This window comes from Lepidochelys olivacea (assembly GCF_965140295.1).
Source record: "Lepidochelys olivacea isolate rLepOli2 genome assembly, chromosome: 11".
Taxonomy (NCBI): domain Eukaryota; kingdom Metazoa; phylum Chordata; order Testudines; family Cheloniidae; genus Lepidochelys; species Lepidochelys olivacea.
Genome location: NC_140421.1, coordinates 40,198,873 through 40,217,106, shown reverse-complemented (window position 1 = coordinate 40,217,106; position 18,234 = coordinate 40,198,873). Strand labels below are relative to the sequence as shown.

Sequence of the window (18,234 nt, the reverse complement as noted above, 5' to 3'; positions counted from 1 at the left end):
TAGAGACTGGATCTGTCCTCTTGGTCAGAGCATTCTAGTCATTCCTCTGAAGATTTATGACTGACTTGCAAGGGGAAAAGAGCTGCTATCATCTCCACAAGGTGATACTCATTCTTTCTACTCTCTGTTCAGCCCCTTTGCATCTTTATATTGCCCCAGCTATCACAGCCTACTGAGTTAGCTGGTCAGTAATTTATTGTTGCCTCCGTAAATTGTTACTGTACTTCTAGTTAGATTTTGTCCTCACTGTTTTTGCCCACTCAGGTTCAAGAACTGAGCAAAGGGACTAGTATAGAAAGTGAGTTGTAGGCTAACCAGATTTGACATTTTTGGCAAATCATTAACTGGTGAGCCTGGAGACAGAGTGCCTAAAAGGTGGAGGAGCTTGGCACCAAAACTCTTGCCTGCCGACGTTAATGATGAACATCTCATCATGTTAGTTAGGGATAGTCTTGTGGCTAAGGCACTGGAGTAGGAATTAGGAGATATGATTTAATTCCTGGCTTCTCTGCTACAGACGTCTGGTGAGAGTTGAACAGGCCATTCTCTCTGTGCCTCAGTTTCCCATTTGTGTGTTTTTTTTTTTTTTTAAAAAAAAAGCATAATTATACTTCATTGCCGTATGTGGATGATGTGAAAATAAATTAGTCAAAGTGCATGGAGTTCTCAGATGCTGTGCTGATGGGATGCCATATGAATATCTAGATAGAAAGATCACACATTGGCTCACCAAGCTGCAGAAAACTGCTTAGCAGATTCTAAGACTTTATTTGACATACTGTATACTTTTCACCTCCATAGTAAGTATAGCGGTCTATTTTTGTCACTTCTAACGTCTTTAATTTTTTCTTTAACTTCAGGGAAAAGTATTGGGGGACGTGGTCACAAAATTAGTGACTATTTTGAAGTAAGTTTTTTATTTATTTTGAAAATTATTTTTTTGACTTCTTTAAGGTTGGAAGTAACTGTTTAAGATACTAAATTTAGTTAAATTCACAAGCATAAATGTAAAGAGTACTGCACTACTCAGGCAACAGATTTGTTTAGATTGTCACCTGCCTTGATTTAGAAACACAAAATGCATGGCTTTCTATACAAAAGTAACACATACAAGTCATGTCTACACCGTGAGCTAGCAATGTCTTTTAAATGTTACATTATTTTTACTAGTGTGGACAGGAGCTCAGTCTTTGAGAGAATAGTGATCTTTAATAGACCTTTTTATTTTTAGATCTAACAGTTATGGTGGGATGTTATCTTGGTCTTGCTGGAGCTGAAAAAGGATGAGGGGAATGGATGGTTTAAAATGAGTAGTTTTTAAAACATCTTTGGAGCTGTTTGTAAAATTTATATTTAAAAATTAAAGCTACATCTTAAATAGTGGTTTTTGGGTTTTTTTTTTTTTGTTTTTTGTCTTTTTTGCACTCTCTTCCCTTTAGACGTGTAGGTTGTGCAGTAATACAGTTAATGATACTTTTTTTTTTTGCCTTACAGTCGATTTTCGATAAGAATGTTAACTAATTCTTTGGCCATGTTTCCTCTTCAGTACCAAGGTGGAAACGGCTCCAGTCCTGTAAGAGGCATATCTCCTGCAATCCGTTCTCCTCAAAATTCACATTCACATTCCGCCCCTTCTTCTGTAAGTTTGAACTATTAATCTGTTCAATTTCAGCATTCAGTTCAAAAGTTTTCAGTCAGTGAAAATAGCCTTAATTGGGAATCACTGATTATAAATAATCACTGTAAATAGTGAAACTTTCTAAACTTACTTTCAGAAAGAAATCTATAATACTACTTGTTTGGTTCAAGAAATAAAGTTCAAATTTTTAAAAATGCTTTCAGTAAATTTTAGGTGTATAAACTAGAATTACTGTCTGATTGAAACATTGTTGTAAAATCGGAAGGGAAGCTCCAAGTTAATTATTACACTGTATAACTTCAGGTAACTGGTCACCAGGTATGGGTGGTTGTTGAATTCCAAGTCATTTATTTAAAATAAATTCATAACTTTTTCACTAAGTAATTTCAAAAACAGGACATAATAGCATCTGTTCACAAATACCCTACACACATTAAAAAAAATATTTCTTACTCCTTTTTGCTAGGAAGGAATAGTGAAAAATCCAGGTTGTTTTGTTATAAACAAAGATGCTGATAAACCAACAGATTCTAGTTAAATTTAAATACATGACTACTGTATCCCGTATAATTCTCCTTACTAGTAATGTTTTGAAATGTGAAAGTTGGGATTTAATTTGAAAATAAATAGTTTCCGCTCATATACAGGCTTGCAGTGTTAATGTTGGACTTGCCTTTGTTTAACTCCGGGTGGAAGGACCATTTCTGGACAACTACACTTTATTCTACTTGCTATCAGCTTCAGAATTTGAACTCCAAATTTCCCTTACGCTCTGTTGCTCAGGAAATGTTTTTGAGTTTTGCTATGTATTAGGGCTGTCGATTAATCACAGTTAACTTATGCAATTAACTCAAAAAAATTAACTGTGATTAAAAAAATTAACCGCGATTAATCTCACTGTTAATAGAATACCAATAAAATTTATTAAATATTTATGGATGTTTTTCAACATTTTCAAAAATATTGATTTCCATTACAGCACAGAATACAAAGTGTACAGTGCTCACTTTATATTTTTATTACAAATATTTGCACTGTAAAAATGATAAACCCAAAAGAAATAGTATTTTTCAAATCACCTCATACAAGTCTTGTAGTGCAGTCTCTTTATTGTGAAAGTGTAACTTACAAATGTAGATTTTTGTTGTTGTTACATAATTTCATTCAAAAACAAAACAATGTAAAACTTTAGAGCCTACAAGTCCACGCAATCCTACTACTTGTTCAGCCAATGGCTAAGACAAACAAATTTGTTTACATTTACGGGTGATACTGCTGCCTGCTTCTTATTTACAAAGTCACCTGAAAGTGAAGTGCCAGGCGTTCGCATGGCACTTTTGTAGCCAGTGTTGCAAGGTATTTACGTGCCATATATGCTAACATTCGTATGTCCCTTCATGCTTCAGCCACCATTCCAGAGGACTTGCTTCCATGCTGCTGATGATCATTTAAAAAAAACAGTGCGTTGTGACTGAACTCCTTGGGGGAGAATTGTATGTCCCCATCTCTGTTTTACCCTCATTCGGCCATATATTTCCTGTTATAGCAGTCTCGGATGATGACCCAGCACATGTTGTTTGTTTTATGAACACTGTCACTTCAGTTAGGACAAAACGCAAGGAAGGTACCAATGTGAGATTTCTAAAAATAGCTACAGCACTCGACCCAGGGTTTAAGAATCTGAAGGGCTGTCCAAAATCTGAGAGGGATGAGGTGTGGAGCATGCTTTTAGGACTCTTAAAAGAGCAACACTCCGATGCTGAAAGTACCTAACCCGAAACACACACACACACACAAAATTAACCTTCTGCTGGTGGCATCTGACTCATGATGTTGAAAACGGACCGATGAATGTTCACTCTGCTTTGGATTGTTATCGAGCAGAACCCGTCATCAGCATAGATGCATATCCTCTGGAATGGTGGTTGAAGCATGAAGGGACATATGAATCTTTAACGTATCTGGCACGTAAATATCTTACAATGCAGGTTACAACAGTGCCATGTGAATGCCTGTTCTCACTTTCAGGTGTCATTGTTGTGATGTGTTTGGTCACAGAGACCCCCTTGGGACTGTCACCTGATGTGCTGAAATGACCTCTGAGCCCATTTTCCCTGATGGCTTGCGACTCCAGAACCGTGCCTTGTTGAGCCAGACACTTTAGTCAGCTGCAACAGAGACCCATGCCTGAACCGCGCCTCCAAAGCTGCAGGCTTTAATTGAAAACCATTCAACAGGTTACCTGTCTCCAGCACCCAGAAACGCAGCTCCCAATGGGATCCAAACCCCAAATAAATCCATTTCACTCTGTATAAAGCTTATACAGGGTAAACTCATAAATTGTCCGCCCTTTATAACACTGATAGAGAGAGATGCACAGCTGTTTGCTCCACCAGGTATTAATCACTTAATCTGGGTTTAATAATAAACAAAAGTGATTTTATTAAATAAAAAAAGTAGGATTTAAGTGGTTTCAAGTAATAACAGACAGAACAAAGTAAGTTACCAAGCAAAATAAAACAAAGCACACAAGTCTAAGCCCAATACATTAGGAAACTCAATACAGGTAAATTTCACCCTCAGAGATGTTCCAATAAGCTTCTTTCACAGACTAGACTCCTCTTAGTCTCGGCCCAATCCTTTCCCTGGTACAGTCCTTGTTCCAGCTCAGGTGGTAGCTAGGGGATTTCTCATGATTGGCAACCCTTTTTGTTCTTTTCCACCCCCTTTTATAGCTTTGGCACAAGGCGGGAATCCTTTGTCTCTCTCTGGGTTCCCACCCTCCTTCTAAATGGAAAAGCACCAGGTTTAAGATGGATTCCAGTACCAGGTGACATGATCACATGTCACTGTAAGACTTCATTATCCATTCTTTCAGGGTTGGCCTGCACGTACCCAGGAGGGTTTGTGAGTAAACAGAACCATTCGCAACCAGTTGTTCTAGCTAATGGGAACCATCAAGATCCTAAGCCACCATTAATGGCCCACACTTTGCATAATTATATTAGGACCTCAGAGTTAACTTCATATTTCTAGTTTAGATACACAAATGATACATACATACAAATAGGATGAACACACTCAGTGGATTATAAGATTTGTAATGATACCTTACAAGAGACCTTTTGCATAAAGCAAATTCCAGTTACATTATATTCGCATTTCAAGCATATTTTCATATAGCATATGGAGTGCAACGTCACAATTTGTAAACAAGAAGCAGGCACCATTATTTCCTGCAAATGTAACCAAACTTGTTTGTCTGAGCGGTTGGCTGAAGTAGGACTGAGTGGACTTGTAGGCTCTACAGTTTTACATTGTGTTGTTTCTGAATGCAGGTTTTTTTGTACATAATTCTACGTTTGTAAGTTCAACTTTCATGATAAAGAGATTGCAATACAGTATTTGTGTTAGGAGAATTGAAATATGCTATTTCTTTTTTTACAGTGCAAATATTTGTATTCAAAAATAAATAGAAAGTGAGCACTGTACACTTTGTATTCTGTGTTGTAATTGAAATCAATATATTTGAAAATGTAGAAAATATCCAAAAATATTTAAATAAATGGTATTTTATTATTAACAGTGCGATTAATCGCGATTAATTTTTTTAATTGCTTGATAGCCCTTCTCTCTCTCTGAATGTGTGTGTGTGTGTGTGTGTGTATAGCCCTTCTCTCTCTCCTTCCCCAAAAAGTGATTTCTCTTAGAGGTTTCAGACTGTTGTCTCAGTGATGTCTGGTTCCATAATATACTACAGGTTTCCCCTGTTCTGGGCCCTCTGATGTCAGAGAAGCCCTCCAAAACTAAAGGAAACCCAGCTTAGTTATTTTTGAGTTGTCAAACTTAGTCTAAGGCTTTATATACACTGGAAACTGAAAAAAATACACACACACACACCCCCGAACGACAAAAGTTTGGCCGACGAAAAGCACTAGTGTGAACAGCACTTTGTTGGCAGGAACGCTCTCCTGCCGACAAAGCTACCGCTGCTCATTGAGGGTGTAAGTTTTTTGTCGGTGGGAGAGCTCTCTCCCACCAACAAACAGTAGCTTCACTGCGCGCCTTTTAGTGGCACAACTGTAGCAGCACAGCCATGTCACTAAAAAGTGCGTAGTGTAGACAAAGCCTCACAAAAATCTAGCTGAGGGACATTGGAAAAGGATGCAAACTTATGATACTAGTTGCTACCAGACAAAAGTTGGTAGACTTGGTATACAAGAGTCATTATTAGATCAGCTTTGTTCATACTATCTAACTGCTGTGGTTGATGCCAATTTTTTTTTTTTTGAGCATTAGTGTGAATTGATATGTATTGTGACTGTTTCTGCAAACTTTATTCTATTCCTCTTAAGGTAAGTAACGGTCTTTAGAAATTTTCTAATAGCTCCTATTCCACAGAGAGTAAGACTAAATCTGTCATCCTTTTCCCTAGGAATGGGATCTAATCTTAGTTCTTTTAGAGTATGTTGCACCTCTCCAAAATACATATGTCATTAATTGCATAGTGAATAGCTAGATGCAATACTCCAAAGATAGATCGGTCATATAGTTAAAAAGTATGGTCTTTCCTTGTTTTGTATTTTAGCTTGCTAATTACAACCAATGGTCAAGTAGTTATTCTCACAGGATTTTGAGATACACATTCAAAATTCTTTCACTTTGCAATCTGAGTATTTCAATTTGAAACTGATATCTTTTGTTTATGTATTTTAGGTTCAACAGAATAGTCCTTCTCCTACGGCATTAGCTTTTGTGGACCACCCTGTTACACAGCCAAAACAGTTATCATTTAAAATCACTCAGGTAAACACTTTTGTGTAGACACTTCCCATGTTCTTTTTAGAATACATGAAAACATTGATCAGTGACCATTTATTTCCGTGCCTGATAACTGGTTCAAGACCAGTAATTACAAAATTTACAGGTTCTGCAAGCATTTGTAGTGGTCTGCAAAAACACTTCTGTCCTTGATAAATTTTGAGCTGCTAGTCATTCTGATTACCATCTTGCTTTTTATGCTCATATAGCACTTCATGAACCATTAGAGTTAGATGAATGCTTTGTACCTTTTGCTCAAGATTCAGGTTGTCATGTGATCTTAAGTGTTGGTTTCTAGCTCTATCAGTATTTAAGATAGCAACCACTGTGGCAATGAGATATGGTCAGATACAACATGGCCTTTCAGAGCTAAAAGTCAAAGTTCTTTGTCAATGAAAATGGCAATCCTTTTTATGCCCTGAAGCACCCTTATTGTTGAACCGCTGTTTCGTCTGGCATGTCCAGCCCAATCCTCTGACCCTCTCTCCTTCACAGTTGGTTAGTTTAAAACTTCCTTACTTAGAGGGATACCATTTCAGACCAAACAGATACAATTTAACATAGTATTATTAGTAGACTTTTTCATTCAAGCCATTTCGTGTTTATCCCTTACTGAAAAAGAAAATTAATTGCTCTTTAATAGATTGGCTTTCAATTAATGAAGAACTTTATCAGTTAAAGTGGTTTGTCGAAACTCTTAACTCAACCCAGCCTATTAATTGGCAAAGACAATTACAATAATTTAAAATAATTAACAACATTGATGCAAAAATGAGGAAAATCATGTGTTACAGCTGCCAAAGAATGGAATTAAATATTTGAAAATGTTTTTGTTTAGACTGATCTCACGATGCTGAAATTAGCTGCACTGGAAAGTAATAAAAATCAAGACTTGGAAAAGAAAGAAGGTCGTATAGATGATTTGCTCAGGGTAAGTGTAAAAGACTGAATAAAAGATGTCTATTTAAAATTTCGGTTAGTGATGGTATATAGAAAATATTTGTACTACCATATAAAGCTGAAAATATATTAAAGTTTTAATATAAACATATGACAGAAAACACCAGATCTGTAAAGATTAAAATATTCTATAAAATCTGCATAAATGCTTTTTCTGAGAAGCAGCATATACTATAAGCTCACTTCATCCGATGAAGTGAGCAGTAGCTCACGAAAGCTTATGCTCTAATAAATTTGTTAGTCTCTAAGGTGCCACAAGTACTCCTTTTCTTTTTATGGATACAGACTAACACAGCTGCTACTCTGAAACCTAGCATATACTATGTGATAACTAAGTGCATGAATCTCATTTTTTTTTCTGCTTCAGCATTTAAAAGAAACATGTCTTTGGCACATCTAACTATTAAACATGGTTATAGACTTCTTGAGGCTCCAGACAAGGGTGATATTGTATAAGGCAGTTGTTAATTTAATTTCTTTGGCTTTTTACAAATCTTGATATATTTTCACATGACATATTTCTTGCTTTAATTGTAAAGTAAAGCATTCCTCAGTAGGACAACTTATTACTGCCTACGTTTTCAAGATTACCATGACAGAAGTACCGTGGGCACAAAATAACTGCCTATAATGAGAAAAAAATGAAGTACTTTGGAAAGTTCCTGTACTAGAGTAAGGGGGGTTGGGGTGGTTATACTCCAAAAGTAGTTGGGTTGCAGAGGTAACTATATCAACAACTAGACAAACAGGATGTGACAAAAAGCAGACAACAGTGCGCAGATACAACAAATAGAAGTCTTTAAAGGAGATGAGTGAAAGGGATTGTAATAACTTCACAAATTGTATATATCTTATCTAATTTGTGTTCATGAAATCTTGTATGTTTCTGTTTTTACCTGCTAAGCAGTGTAGAAGTAATAAAGATAACATTGCAAAAATTCTAGTATGTTATAGCTAGAACAACATAACTTCAGTCTTCTGAGGTCATAATGTGAATACAAAGAGCATGCTTTAAACTTTTTACTCCCTTCCACTCCTCAGATATTTTTTTAATTTGTCAGTGTGAATTTTTATTTTACTGCGGGTTATGAAAGAGATTATTGTATTTCCATTTGATTCCTGTATGAAATCCTTTATCTGAAGAGGAACTGGAGCTAGAATTGAGCTTCCTATTTAATATTGGAAGGGTGGAAAAGTACTAGTGCTAATGTACTAGATAAGATGTATTTATTTACATATTTTATCTGATAAAATGCATCTGACACTTAAATATGAAGATACAGTTCAAACCTGTGTAATGTTAGGTATCATTCTGGTATTCAGCTTCCAATGATCATGGATCCCCTTCTTTGGGGGAGGGGGAAAAATAAAGCCACCTCTATACAGACCTGATGAGGCTGATGTACTGAGAATAAGGTTGTTTTGTTTATATATTTGTATATATGTAGGCATTCTGCTTTAGTGCATGTCACTGAAGATATACATTTGTATTGATAATAGTTATATGTTTTTGATTTGTAGTATTTTCCATAAAATAACACTGATCTGAAATATAACTTTTTTTTCATATTGTTCTTAGGCTAACTGTGATCTTAGAAGACAAATAGATGAACAACAAAAGCTACTTGAAAAATATAAAGAAAGGTTAAACAAATGCATTTCAATGAGCAAGAAACTTCTGATTGAAAAGGTAAGGTTGAACACTGTTTTTTCAGTGTGTGTGGTGGAAAGCACTATAGATAGTTACCTATGGAGTGCCGTTATTAAACTCTCCACCCCATTTTCACTTGCTCGTAACTTTCTGTTTGGACTGAAACTTTCTACGTTTTTGTTTTCTATGTTCTCAGTCCAGAACTAATTAATTTTAAATTTGAGAAAAATACCTTCAGCCATTTTTGAAATATGGAAGAGTAGAAAAAATGCATTTTTGAACATAAATGTTTGTTTGCTCACTAATAATTCAATCACTGTTGACCATAAAATATATGACGTTAGCATGTGGCTTTTCCTCTAGGTGACATTCAACCTTTTTGTGAATTTTGGGCAAACTGTTTTAAAATAAATGTACAGGTGATTGAAAATCACTTCTGAACATGCTCAGTGGGGACATTCTTTTTGTGAAAAGCACATAAGAGAGCTAGGAGAATTTCTACTGTAAATAGATCGACTGCTACCTTCCATTTTCAGCTTAATATTAAGAGCAGCAAAAGCAGGTACTTACCCCTCTGCCATCCCATTCACCTAAATGAGATATGAAATTCAAATTTAATGCTAACATTCTTAAACACTAGCAATACTGCTTTTCTTAAAAACAACCCCAAAAAGTCAAGGAAAATGAATGGAAAAATTAGTTTAATGCAATGAATACAAGACAAGTCAGGACGTTAAGAAAAGAAACTAAATTTTTCCTTAAATCTGCTGCAAGAGACTGTGGAAGAATTCCCACAATGCAGGGTCACCCCGAATGCCTATACTGTCACCATTGCTAGCTCCAGCATCAGGGTATGCTGAGAACAGGATGTAGCAGGCCTGTTGTTCATCATACTAGGGGGAGTGTGGGCTGCTCTGGAGTGTAGAGCATCCCATAGACAGCTCTTGTGCTGGGGACACACCAGCCTGCTGAGCAGCCCTGAATTGTGACAGTGTAAAGGTAGCTCAAATTCCCCCTGCCTTCTTCCCTCATTCTTTGAATTCCATGTAACATTTGCAAGTAAAGTCAAGATTGGGTTTTCTGGCTCATGTATCATTATGAATAATAACTAAATTCTGATAATGTATAAGCCAGAAAAAATAACATGTATCAGTTCTGCAGAGGTAATTGGAATATGAGTAGTTGAAACTTATTTCCATCCATCATTCTTTTACCTACTACTCAAAAAAAGACATTAGAGAGAGGACTGTGTTTTTTGCTAACTTGTAAACACTTTAGAAAAACTGAATGGTAATATTTTGATTTTCTTAGAGCACACAAGAAAAGCTGGCAAGCAGAGAGAAGAGTATGCAAGACAGACTACGCCTCGGGCATTTTACAACAGTTCGACATGGTGCTTCATTTACTGAACAGTGGACAGATGGCTTTGCATTTCAAAATCTTGTGAAGTTAGTCAATGTTATGTTTTTAAAATTCTCAGTAATTGTCAGTTCCCTCCAGTGGATTTTTTTTTTATTACTAAGAGCTTCTAGGATTGGAGCTGCTTTTCATATGTAGTATTTCACTTTGCTTTTTGAAGTTTCAGAATACAGTACAGAACTCCCTTAATCAACCAACAGAATGTAGAATGCTAAATCCTGTTGTTTTTGAAAGAAGATGATTGGGCCTCTCTTGATTTTAACAAGCCTTAGAACAAGTGTGAATTTACTAACTGAGCAGCATTTCATTAATCATCACAATTGATAGAAAAAGTTGTAAACCTAGATCAGTGATTCTCAAACTGTGGTCCACCGACTACTGGTGGTCAGTGGAACAGTTGATGGTCTGTGGAGGGCTTGCTGGTCACGTGGTGCTGGCTCCACATCCTTCATTATAGCAGCTTCTACAGACATCCAGGCTCTTCATTGCAATGAAGGAGGAGCGAGAAGGAGGAGCAAACCTAGCAGCCGCCACTAGGGGCTGCTGCTAGCATAAGCGGATGGGGGAAAGGAGCCTGTAGCCGCCAGCAGGAAAAGAGCTGCCTCAACAAGGTACTTCAGCAGAGAATGGGGCAGAGAAGGAGCTTGGGGAGATGGGGCAGAGGGTGGAGCTATGGAGTGGGAGGAAGAAACTAATTCATGACTTCAGATACATGCTTTGGAAAGTAAACTGATTTGACCTTTACATTGTTAAGTATTAATGTGTTCACTAGAAACTCTAGTTTTCTCAAGAAAGATGTGGGAATGCAGATGGGATTGTGATTGGGCAGGGATTTGGTCTGTGACGACACTCTTCAGAAATGGGTCCACACTAAATGTTTGAGAACCCCTGACCTAGTTAATATCTAATGATTTAGCTTTTACAGTCTTCCTTATGTGTTTTGTCCATACATACAATAGTTATTTATTGTGTAACCCAACTGATTATTTATTTAGGAAGGTCAGCTCAGCTAAAGTATCTGATTGGTAAAACAACCATATTAATATTCTGCATTGACATCTCTGACTTTTTCTTTTCTTTTGGTGTTGGTTGTAAGTGATAATGTCCACTTTGTCAGAATACCATTTGTTTCCAATCTGGAAAATCAAGTATGTATGTTACACTTTTGGAAACCTATTACAAAAGAAAATTATACCAACATGTTTCCAAAACTTTGTGAGAATACTCCTTCCTAATAGGGAACATTTGATTTCTCTTTAACATACTCTGAAATACTCTTACTCTTCATTTGTACAAAAATGATTACTGATAGAAAAAGTACAACCTTTTCAATTACCCTCCTCTTGCCAAATTGCAAATCTGTAGCGTATTATCCGACAAAGAATACACCAAGAAACAAACATACAAAATAAAATCAAATCATGCAAATTCTTCTTCTGATCCCCAAAATAAATATTCACATTTACAGTGCCTAGTTAAGAATGCCTCACGAGCTTTTCATTTTTACCAAGAAAAGAGTTCGTGGTAATTCAGTGGATTAGAATCCATCGTTGCCATTATTAGAAGCCTGCTTTTTAAAATGTTATTAGCTGTAAAAATATTAATAATTAATGCAATATTTTTGGTTTTACAGGCAGCAAGAATGGGTGAATCAACAAAGGGAAGATATCGAAAGGCAAAGAAAGCTCCTAGCCAAACGAAAACCTCCATCTACAAATAATTCTCAAGCACCATCTGCCAATTCGGAACCAAAACAGAGGAAAAATAAAGCTGTCAATGGGGCAGAAAATGATCCCTTTCTTAGACCCAGTTTACCACAGCTGTAAGTTTACCAATTCAATCAATCTTTTTCATCGTTTCCTAGGTGTTGTCCATTTTGTTTGCAGCGCAAGTAGTGGCATAACCCCAACAGTTATGCCATATGCCAGCAAGTTAGGGACTTACTCTGTTCTCACTGATGGCTTGTCTAAATTGAGGAAACTTGCACCAAAATCTATGTAGCTGCAATGTATCATTGCAATCTTGGGTAAATTGCATCAGTCTGTTTTGCCTTGATGCGATGTGTCTACTGGTCTCTAATTAGACATGCCTAATTCTAGTATTCTACGCTTGTAACTCCACTGATTTCAGTGGAGTTAGCCTTCTTCTCCTTTCAGTTAAATTGATGTAAAGAAGGCTTTGGTGACCAATTCAGCTTCGACTGAAGAAGATAATAGTCTTTCAATTGGCTTCGAAAGGAGTTGGATACGTCCTGTAGTATCTGAAGGCCTGCATCTAAATTAATAATGCGCTAAAAAAAAGTAAATGATCTTGCATCTTTTCTTCTAATTTAAATACTTTAGTGCTGGTTTAATGGACACCATCAATTTAAGAATTACCCTTCTGTCTGAAAATTTTTTACCTACTATGGAAAGAGATTGAAAAAAAGTAAACTTTGCTTTTTTTCAATTTGTTTACTTTGTTTTTGATTGCATTTCATCATATATACTGTATATTCATTATCACTATCTCCCTGTATAATTTCTCCTCTTTTGTTTGAGTTTTCCATACAACATCAGAAGGGAAGCACATTTTTACAAATATGATAATGTGGTTATTAAACTACAAAAAGTTGGCCAGCGCACCAGGAGAAGTACTTCAAAGTTCTTTTAAACTACTATTTTGAAATTGGCTAGATCCCAGGTTGATTGTGATCATTAATCATCAGAAAAATCATTATTTTAAATATTTACAATTATAACAATGTTCATCTTTTTCTGATTATCAAATCCAATATCCCCTTCACCTCTGCATCATTTGTTTCTGGCACATTTTGCACATGGTGGCAGAAGAATTGAGACTAAAAGGGGGCTGCAACAGGATTTAGAACTGACAGACCTTTAAGTTAATACTGATTGTGGTTTGTTTCTAAAAGTGATGCTTCTCAGAAAGTTTACTGTAGGAAGGCTGTTCAGAGATGCTAATTTAAAACACAAAAACCCTTAAATTTTCATATATAACTAAGTGAGCTGTAGCTCACGAAAGCTCATGCTCAAATAAATTGGTTAGTCTCTAAGGTGCCACAAGTACTCCTTTTCTTTTTGCGAATACAGACTAACACGGCTGTTACTCTGAAACCTGTCACTTAAGAAGTGCTTCTTTCTCATATAAATGCTTCCCTCTGCAGCTGTATTCTGATGTTTTCTTTTGAAATACTGCTGGAACTAAAATGGGCTCTTCTCTAGAATATTTGTTTTCAGGGGAACTAGCTATTTCTTCTTCCACAGTTTGTCAATCCCTAACTCTTTGTTCCACTTAAGAAAAAGGAATACATACACTGGGATCTGTAAATCTTGTGTTGTGTTTGTAGAGACTTTAGCATTCTTGTTGTTTTATAAGATCTGCAGGGCAGCTCTGTAGTCACTTTTACTTTCTACCATACAAACAAAGCTTGTGCCAATGTAAATGTTCTATATATTAAAAGCCAAGCAATTGTTACTGTTACTCTTAGCCATGAATATACCTGACCAGTGTATTTGGCTAAGTCTTTTTAGTCTATATTCATGTTAAATTTTCTGAGATTTTCTGCTACTTTAGTAGATGATTAATTAGTAGATGATAAATTTTGCTTCAGTTGCATGTTTCACAAGAGCATTGCATATTTAATTGTACCGTGAATCTCTCTTGTCCAATTTGTTCCAGATTCACAAATAGCTATTCCTATCCTTCCTTCACAATATTCTCAAATTAATTATATTTACAATTTTCAAGTTCACATTTAATTTAGGTTTGATTAAGCAGATTAAATTGAATACAAATTGAGCATTGAAGACTTCTTTTGACAACTATATATCCAATAAGTTAATTGCAGTTTGTTTTTTATATTTTAGTAATCAAATGGTAGTTTACACATATTAATCATGATTGAATCAAGACTAGCTGTGCATTTGTATACGTTAATTTGGTCCTGATATAACTGCTGTTTTATGTATAACACTGCCTGCCTATTTTGTCTTTGTTGAACAATTGTGTGTTGCTGGGGTCCTTTATGCGACCTGGGATCACCAGAACACAAGGGCCTCTTGTGTTCCTTTGCCAGGAGCTTTAGGGGTTTTTCAAACTTTTAATTAGGATTTGTTGTAGTCTTGTTAGTGTGATACCTCTTCTTGTCTGAAAGATACCTACAGTAAAACTGCTGTTCCCCATTACAGAGCTAGACAGATAACACATGTCCATGTGTTAAAACAATTATTAATTGTGCTTTTTCCAGTCTAGTATTCAGTATTCATTTACTCTTTCTGATCTCCATTACTGCATTCATATTGTGCTCATCAGTGTGCCCACATCACTCTGAGAATAATAGTTCTAATTAGCCCATAGCCGAAGGGAAGAGGCTTTATTTATACCTAACGGAGGGAAGTACAGAATTGCTGAGATTAATTAACTAAAACAGAGTCCCTCTGGCACCACCTTATTTAGTTTTGACAATGGCGTAGCTTCTTGTGTAGAGAAAAACAAATATTTTTTTAGCTTGGTTACAAAAAAGTGTGATTGAAACGAGGGTTGAAAACAGCTTTTTGTATATGAACAGTTTTTTAAAACAGTTTTCAAAACCAATAGAAGGTGATGGCTGTGGCTTTGCCAGTGACAGGTCATTTTCCTGATGTAGTTGGATGATTAAAGGAATAACAACTTACCATGTTTGTCTAATGAGTTTGAAAGTGAATCAAAGTATTCATCAAGATGGCAACTGACCACCTGAAGAAACCCTCAATGCTTGTGTTTAGATGCAATTGACTAAATGAGCAGCGCAATGTAAACACTATCCTTGTCTGCCAGAGCTCTTAGTAATTTTTGGTGTCCCAAGTGGTTAATGGTTCCATGTGAGATTTCTTTATTACCGAACAAGCAATTTTTTATAATCTCACTTAATTGGCATCAGTTGAAATGTACCTCAACAACTGTTAACTTGAAGTGCACAGATAAACTCCTCAACTCTTTAAAAAAAAATCTATCCCAAATTTAATTCTACTTCAAGTGAGGCAATTAAGTGTTTAATGCCAGCCCCCAGTGTTTGAATTTCTGGAAACAGCCATTATGTGCCCATCTATAAAAAATTACAGACCAGTCATTTTAACTTCTGTACCTGGAAAGATAATGGAGCAAATAATTAAGCAATCAATTTGCAAACATCTAGATGATAGTCAGGTGATAAGTAACCATCACCATGGATTTGTCAAAAACAAATTGTGTCAAAGCAGCCTGATAGCTTTCTTTGACAGGATAACAAGCCTTGTGGATAGGGAGGGAAGTGGTATACATGGTATATCTTGATTTTAGTAAAGCTTTTGGTAGAGTCCCTCATGGCCTTCTCATAAATAAACTAGGGAAATACAACCTAGATGGAGTTACTATAAGGTGGGTGCATAACTGGTTGGAAAATCGTTCTCAGAGAGTAGTTATCAAGTTGTTCAAAGTCATGCTGGAAGGGCATAATGAGTGGGGTCCCTCAGGGATCATTTCTGGGTCTGGTTCTGTTCAGTATCTTCATCAGTGATTTAGATAATGGCATACAGAGTACACTTATAAAGTTTATGGATGACACAAAGCTGGGAGGGTTTGCAAGAGCTTTGGAGGATAAGATTAAACTTCAAAATGATCTGGACAAACTGGAGAAATGGTCTGAAATAGGATGAAATTCAGTAAGGACAAATGCAAAGTATTTCATTTAGGAAGGAACAATTAGTTGCACACACAAAATGGGAAATGACTGCCTAGGAAGGAGTACTGCGGAAAGGGATCTGGGAGTCATAGGGGACCACAAGCTAAATATGAGTCAACTGTGTAATGCTCTTCGCAAAAAAAGTGAACACCATTCTGGGATATATTAGCAGGAGTATTGTAAGCAAGACCAAACCAAAAAAAAAAGTAGTAATTCTGCTCTGCTCTGCTCTGCTCTGCTCTGCTCTGCTCTGCTCTGCTCTGATTAGGCCTCAACTGGAGTAACATTTCAGGAAGGATGTGGACAAATTGGAGAGAGACCAAAGAAGAGCAACAAAAATGATTAAAGGTCTGGAAAACATGACCTATGAGGGAAAATTGAAAAAATTGGGTCATTACAAAAAACTAATTTTACCATACTAATTTTCCCCTACTGTTACTCGCAGCTTCTTATCAACTGTTTTAAATGGGCCACCCTCGTTACCACTACAAAAGTGATTTTTCCTCCCTTGGTATTCTATTGTTAATTCAATTGTCTTGTTAGACTGATCCCCCCACTTGGTGTATGTGTGTTTGTGTGTGTACACACACACATGCGTATATATGTATGTGCGTGTATATGTATGTGTTTGTGTGTGTGTGTGTATACACACACACACACACACACGTACAAACACACATACATATATACCTGCTACTGTATTTTCTACTCCATGCATCTGATGAAGTGGGTTCCAGCCCACAAAAGCTTCTGCCCAAATAAATTTGTTAGTCTCTAAGCCCTGGTCTACACTAGGACTTTAGGTTGAATTTAGCAGCGTTAAATCGATGTAAACCTGCACCCATCCACACGATGAAGCCCTTTTTTTCGACTTAAAGTGCTCTTAAAATCGATGTCCTTACTCCACCCCTGACAAGTGGATTAGCGCTTAAATTGGCCTTGCTGGGTCGAATTTGGGGGTACTGTGGACACAATTCGACGGTGTTGGCCTCCAGGAGCTATCCCAGAGTGCTCCATTGTGACCACTCTGGACAGCACTCTCAACTCAGATGCACTGGCCAGGTAGACAGGAAAAGAACCGTGAACTTTTGAATCTCATTTCCTGTTTGGTGTTGAATGTGATTTAATGTGCTCCTAATTGCCAAAGTGAGCTGAGCGGCCTCCATGCTTGCCTTGGTATGGCGTCCGCACAGAAAAAAGGCGTGGAACGATTGTCTGCTGCTGCTTTCACGGAGGGAGGGAGGGAATGGGGGCCTGACGATATGTACCCAGAACCACCCATGACAATGTTTTAGCCCCATCAGGCATTGGGCTCTCAACCCAGAATTCCAATGGGCAGCGGAGACTGCGGGAACTGTGGGATAGCTACCCACAGTGCAACACTCCGGAAGTCGACGCTTGCCTCGGTACTGTGGAAGCACTCCGCCGAGTTAATGCACTTAATGCACTTAGAGCATTTTCTGTGGGGCCGCACACACTCGAATATATAAAACCGATTTCTAAAAAACCGACTTCTATAAATTCGACCTAATTTCGTAGTGTAGACATACACTAAGGTGCCACAAGGACTCCTCGTTGTTTTTGCTGATACAGACTTAGCCCGGCTACCACTCTGAATCCTGAAAAAAATTGGGTTTGTTTAGTCTGGAAAAGAGAAGACTGACGGGGGACATAACAGTGTTCAAGTATGTAAAAAGCTTGTTACAAAGGAGGAGGAAGAAAAATTGTTTTTCTTAACCTCTAAGGATAGGACAAGAAGCAATGGGCTGAAATTGCAGCAAGTGAGCTTTAGGTTGGACATTAGGAAAACTTCCCAACTGTCAGAGTGATTAAGCACTGGAATAAATTGCTTCGGGAGGTTGTGGAATCTCCATCACAGGAGATTTTTAAGAGCAGGTTAGATAAACACCTGTCAGGAGTGGTCTAGATAATTAGTCCTGCCACAAGTGCAGGGGACTGGACTAGATGACCTCTCAAGGTCCCTTCCAGTTCTCTGATTCTGTGTTCTTCAGATGAGTAATAAATTATTGCTTTTAGAAAGAA

The 18,234-nt window shown here is 37.0% G+C and overlaps 1 protein-coding gene across 2 annotated transcripts in view; it reads left to right on the top strand.

The window, feature by feature from the left end:
- Nucleotides 1-18,234, top strand: part of TLK1 (tousled like kinase 1) — a 129,293-nt gene that overhangs the window by 68,209 nt on the left and 42,850 nt on the right. For both annotated transcript variants that reach the window (XM_084642993.1, XM_084642994.1), the window contains exons 5-11: nt 861-907; nt 1,547-1,639; nt 6,356-6,445; nt 7,299-7,391; nt 9,000-9,110; nt 10,383-10,519; nt 12,124-12,312. In XM_084642993.1, coding sequence (XP_084499119.1) covers nt 861-907; nt 1,547-1,639; nt 6,356-6,445; nt 7,299-7,391; nt 9,000-9,110; nt 10,383-10,519; nt 12,124-12,312 — 760 coding nt within the window. The remainder of the gene's footprint in view (nt 1-860; nt 908-1,546; nt 1,640-6,355; nt 6,446-7,298; nt 7,392-8,999; nt 9,111-10,382; nt 10,520-12,123; nt 12,313-18,234) is intronic.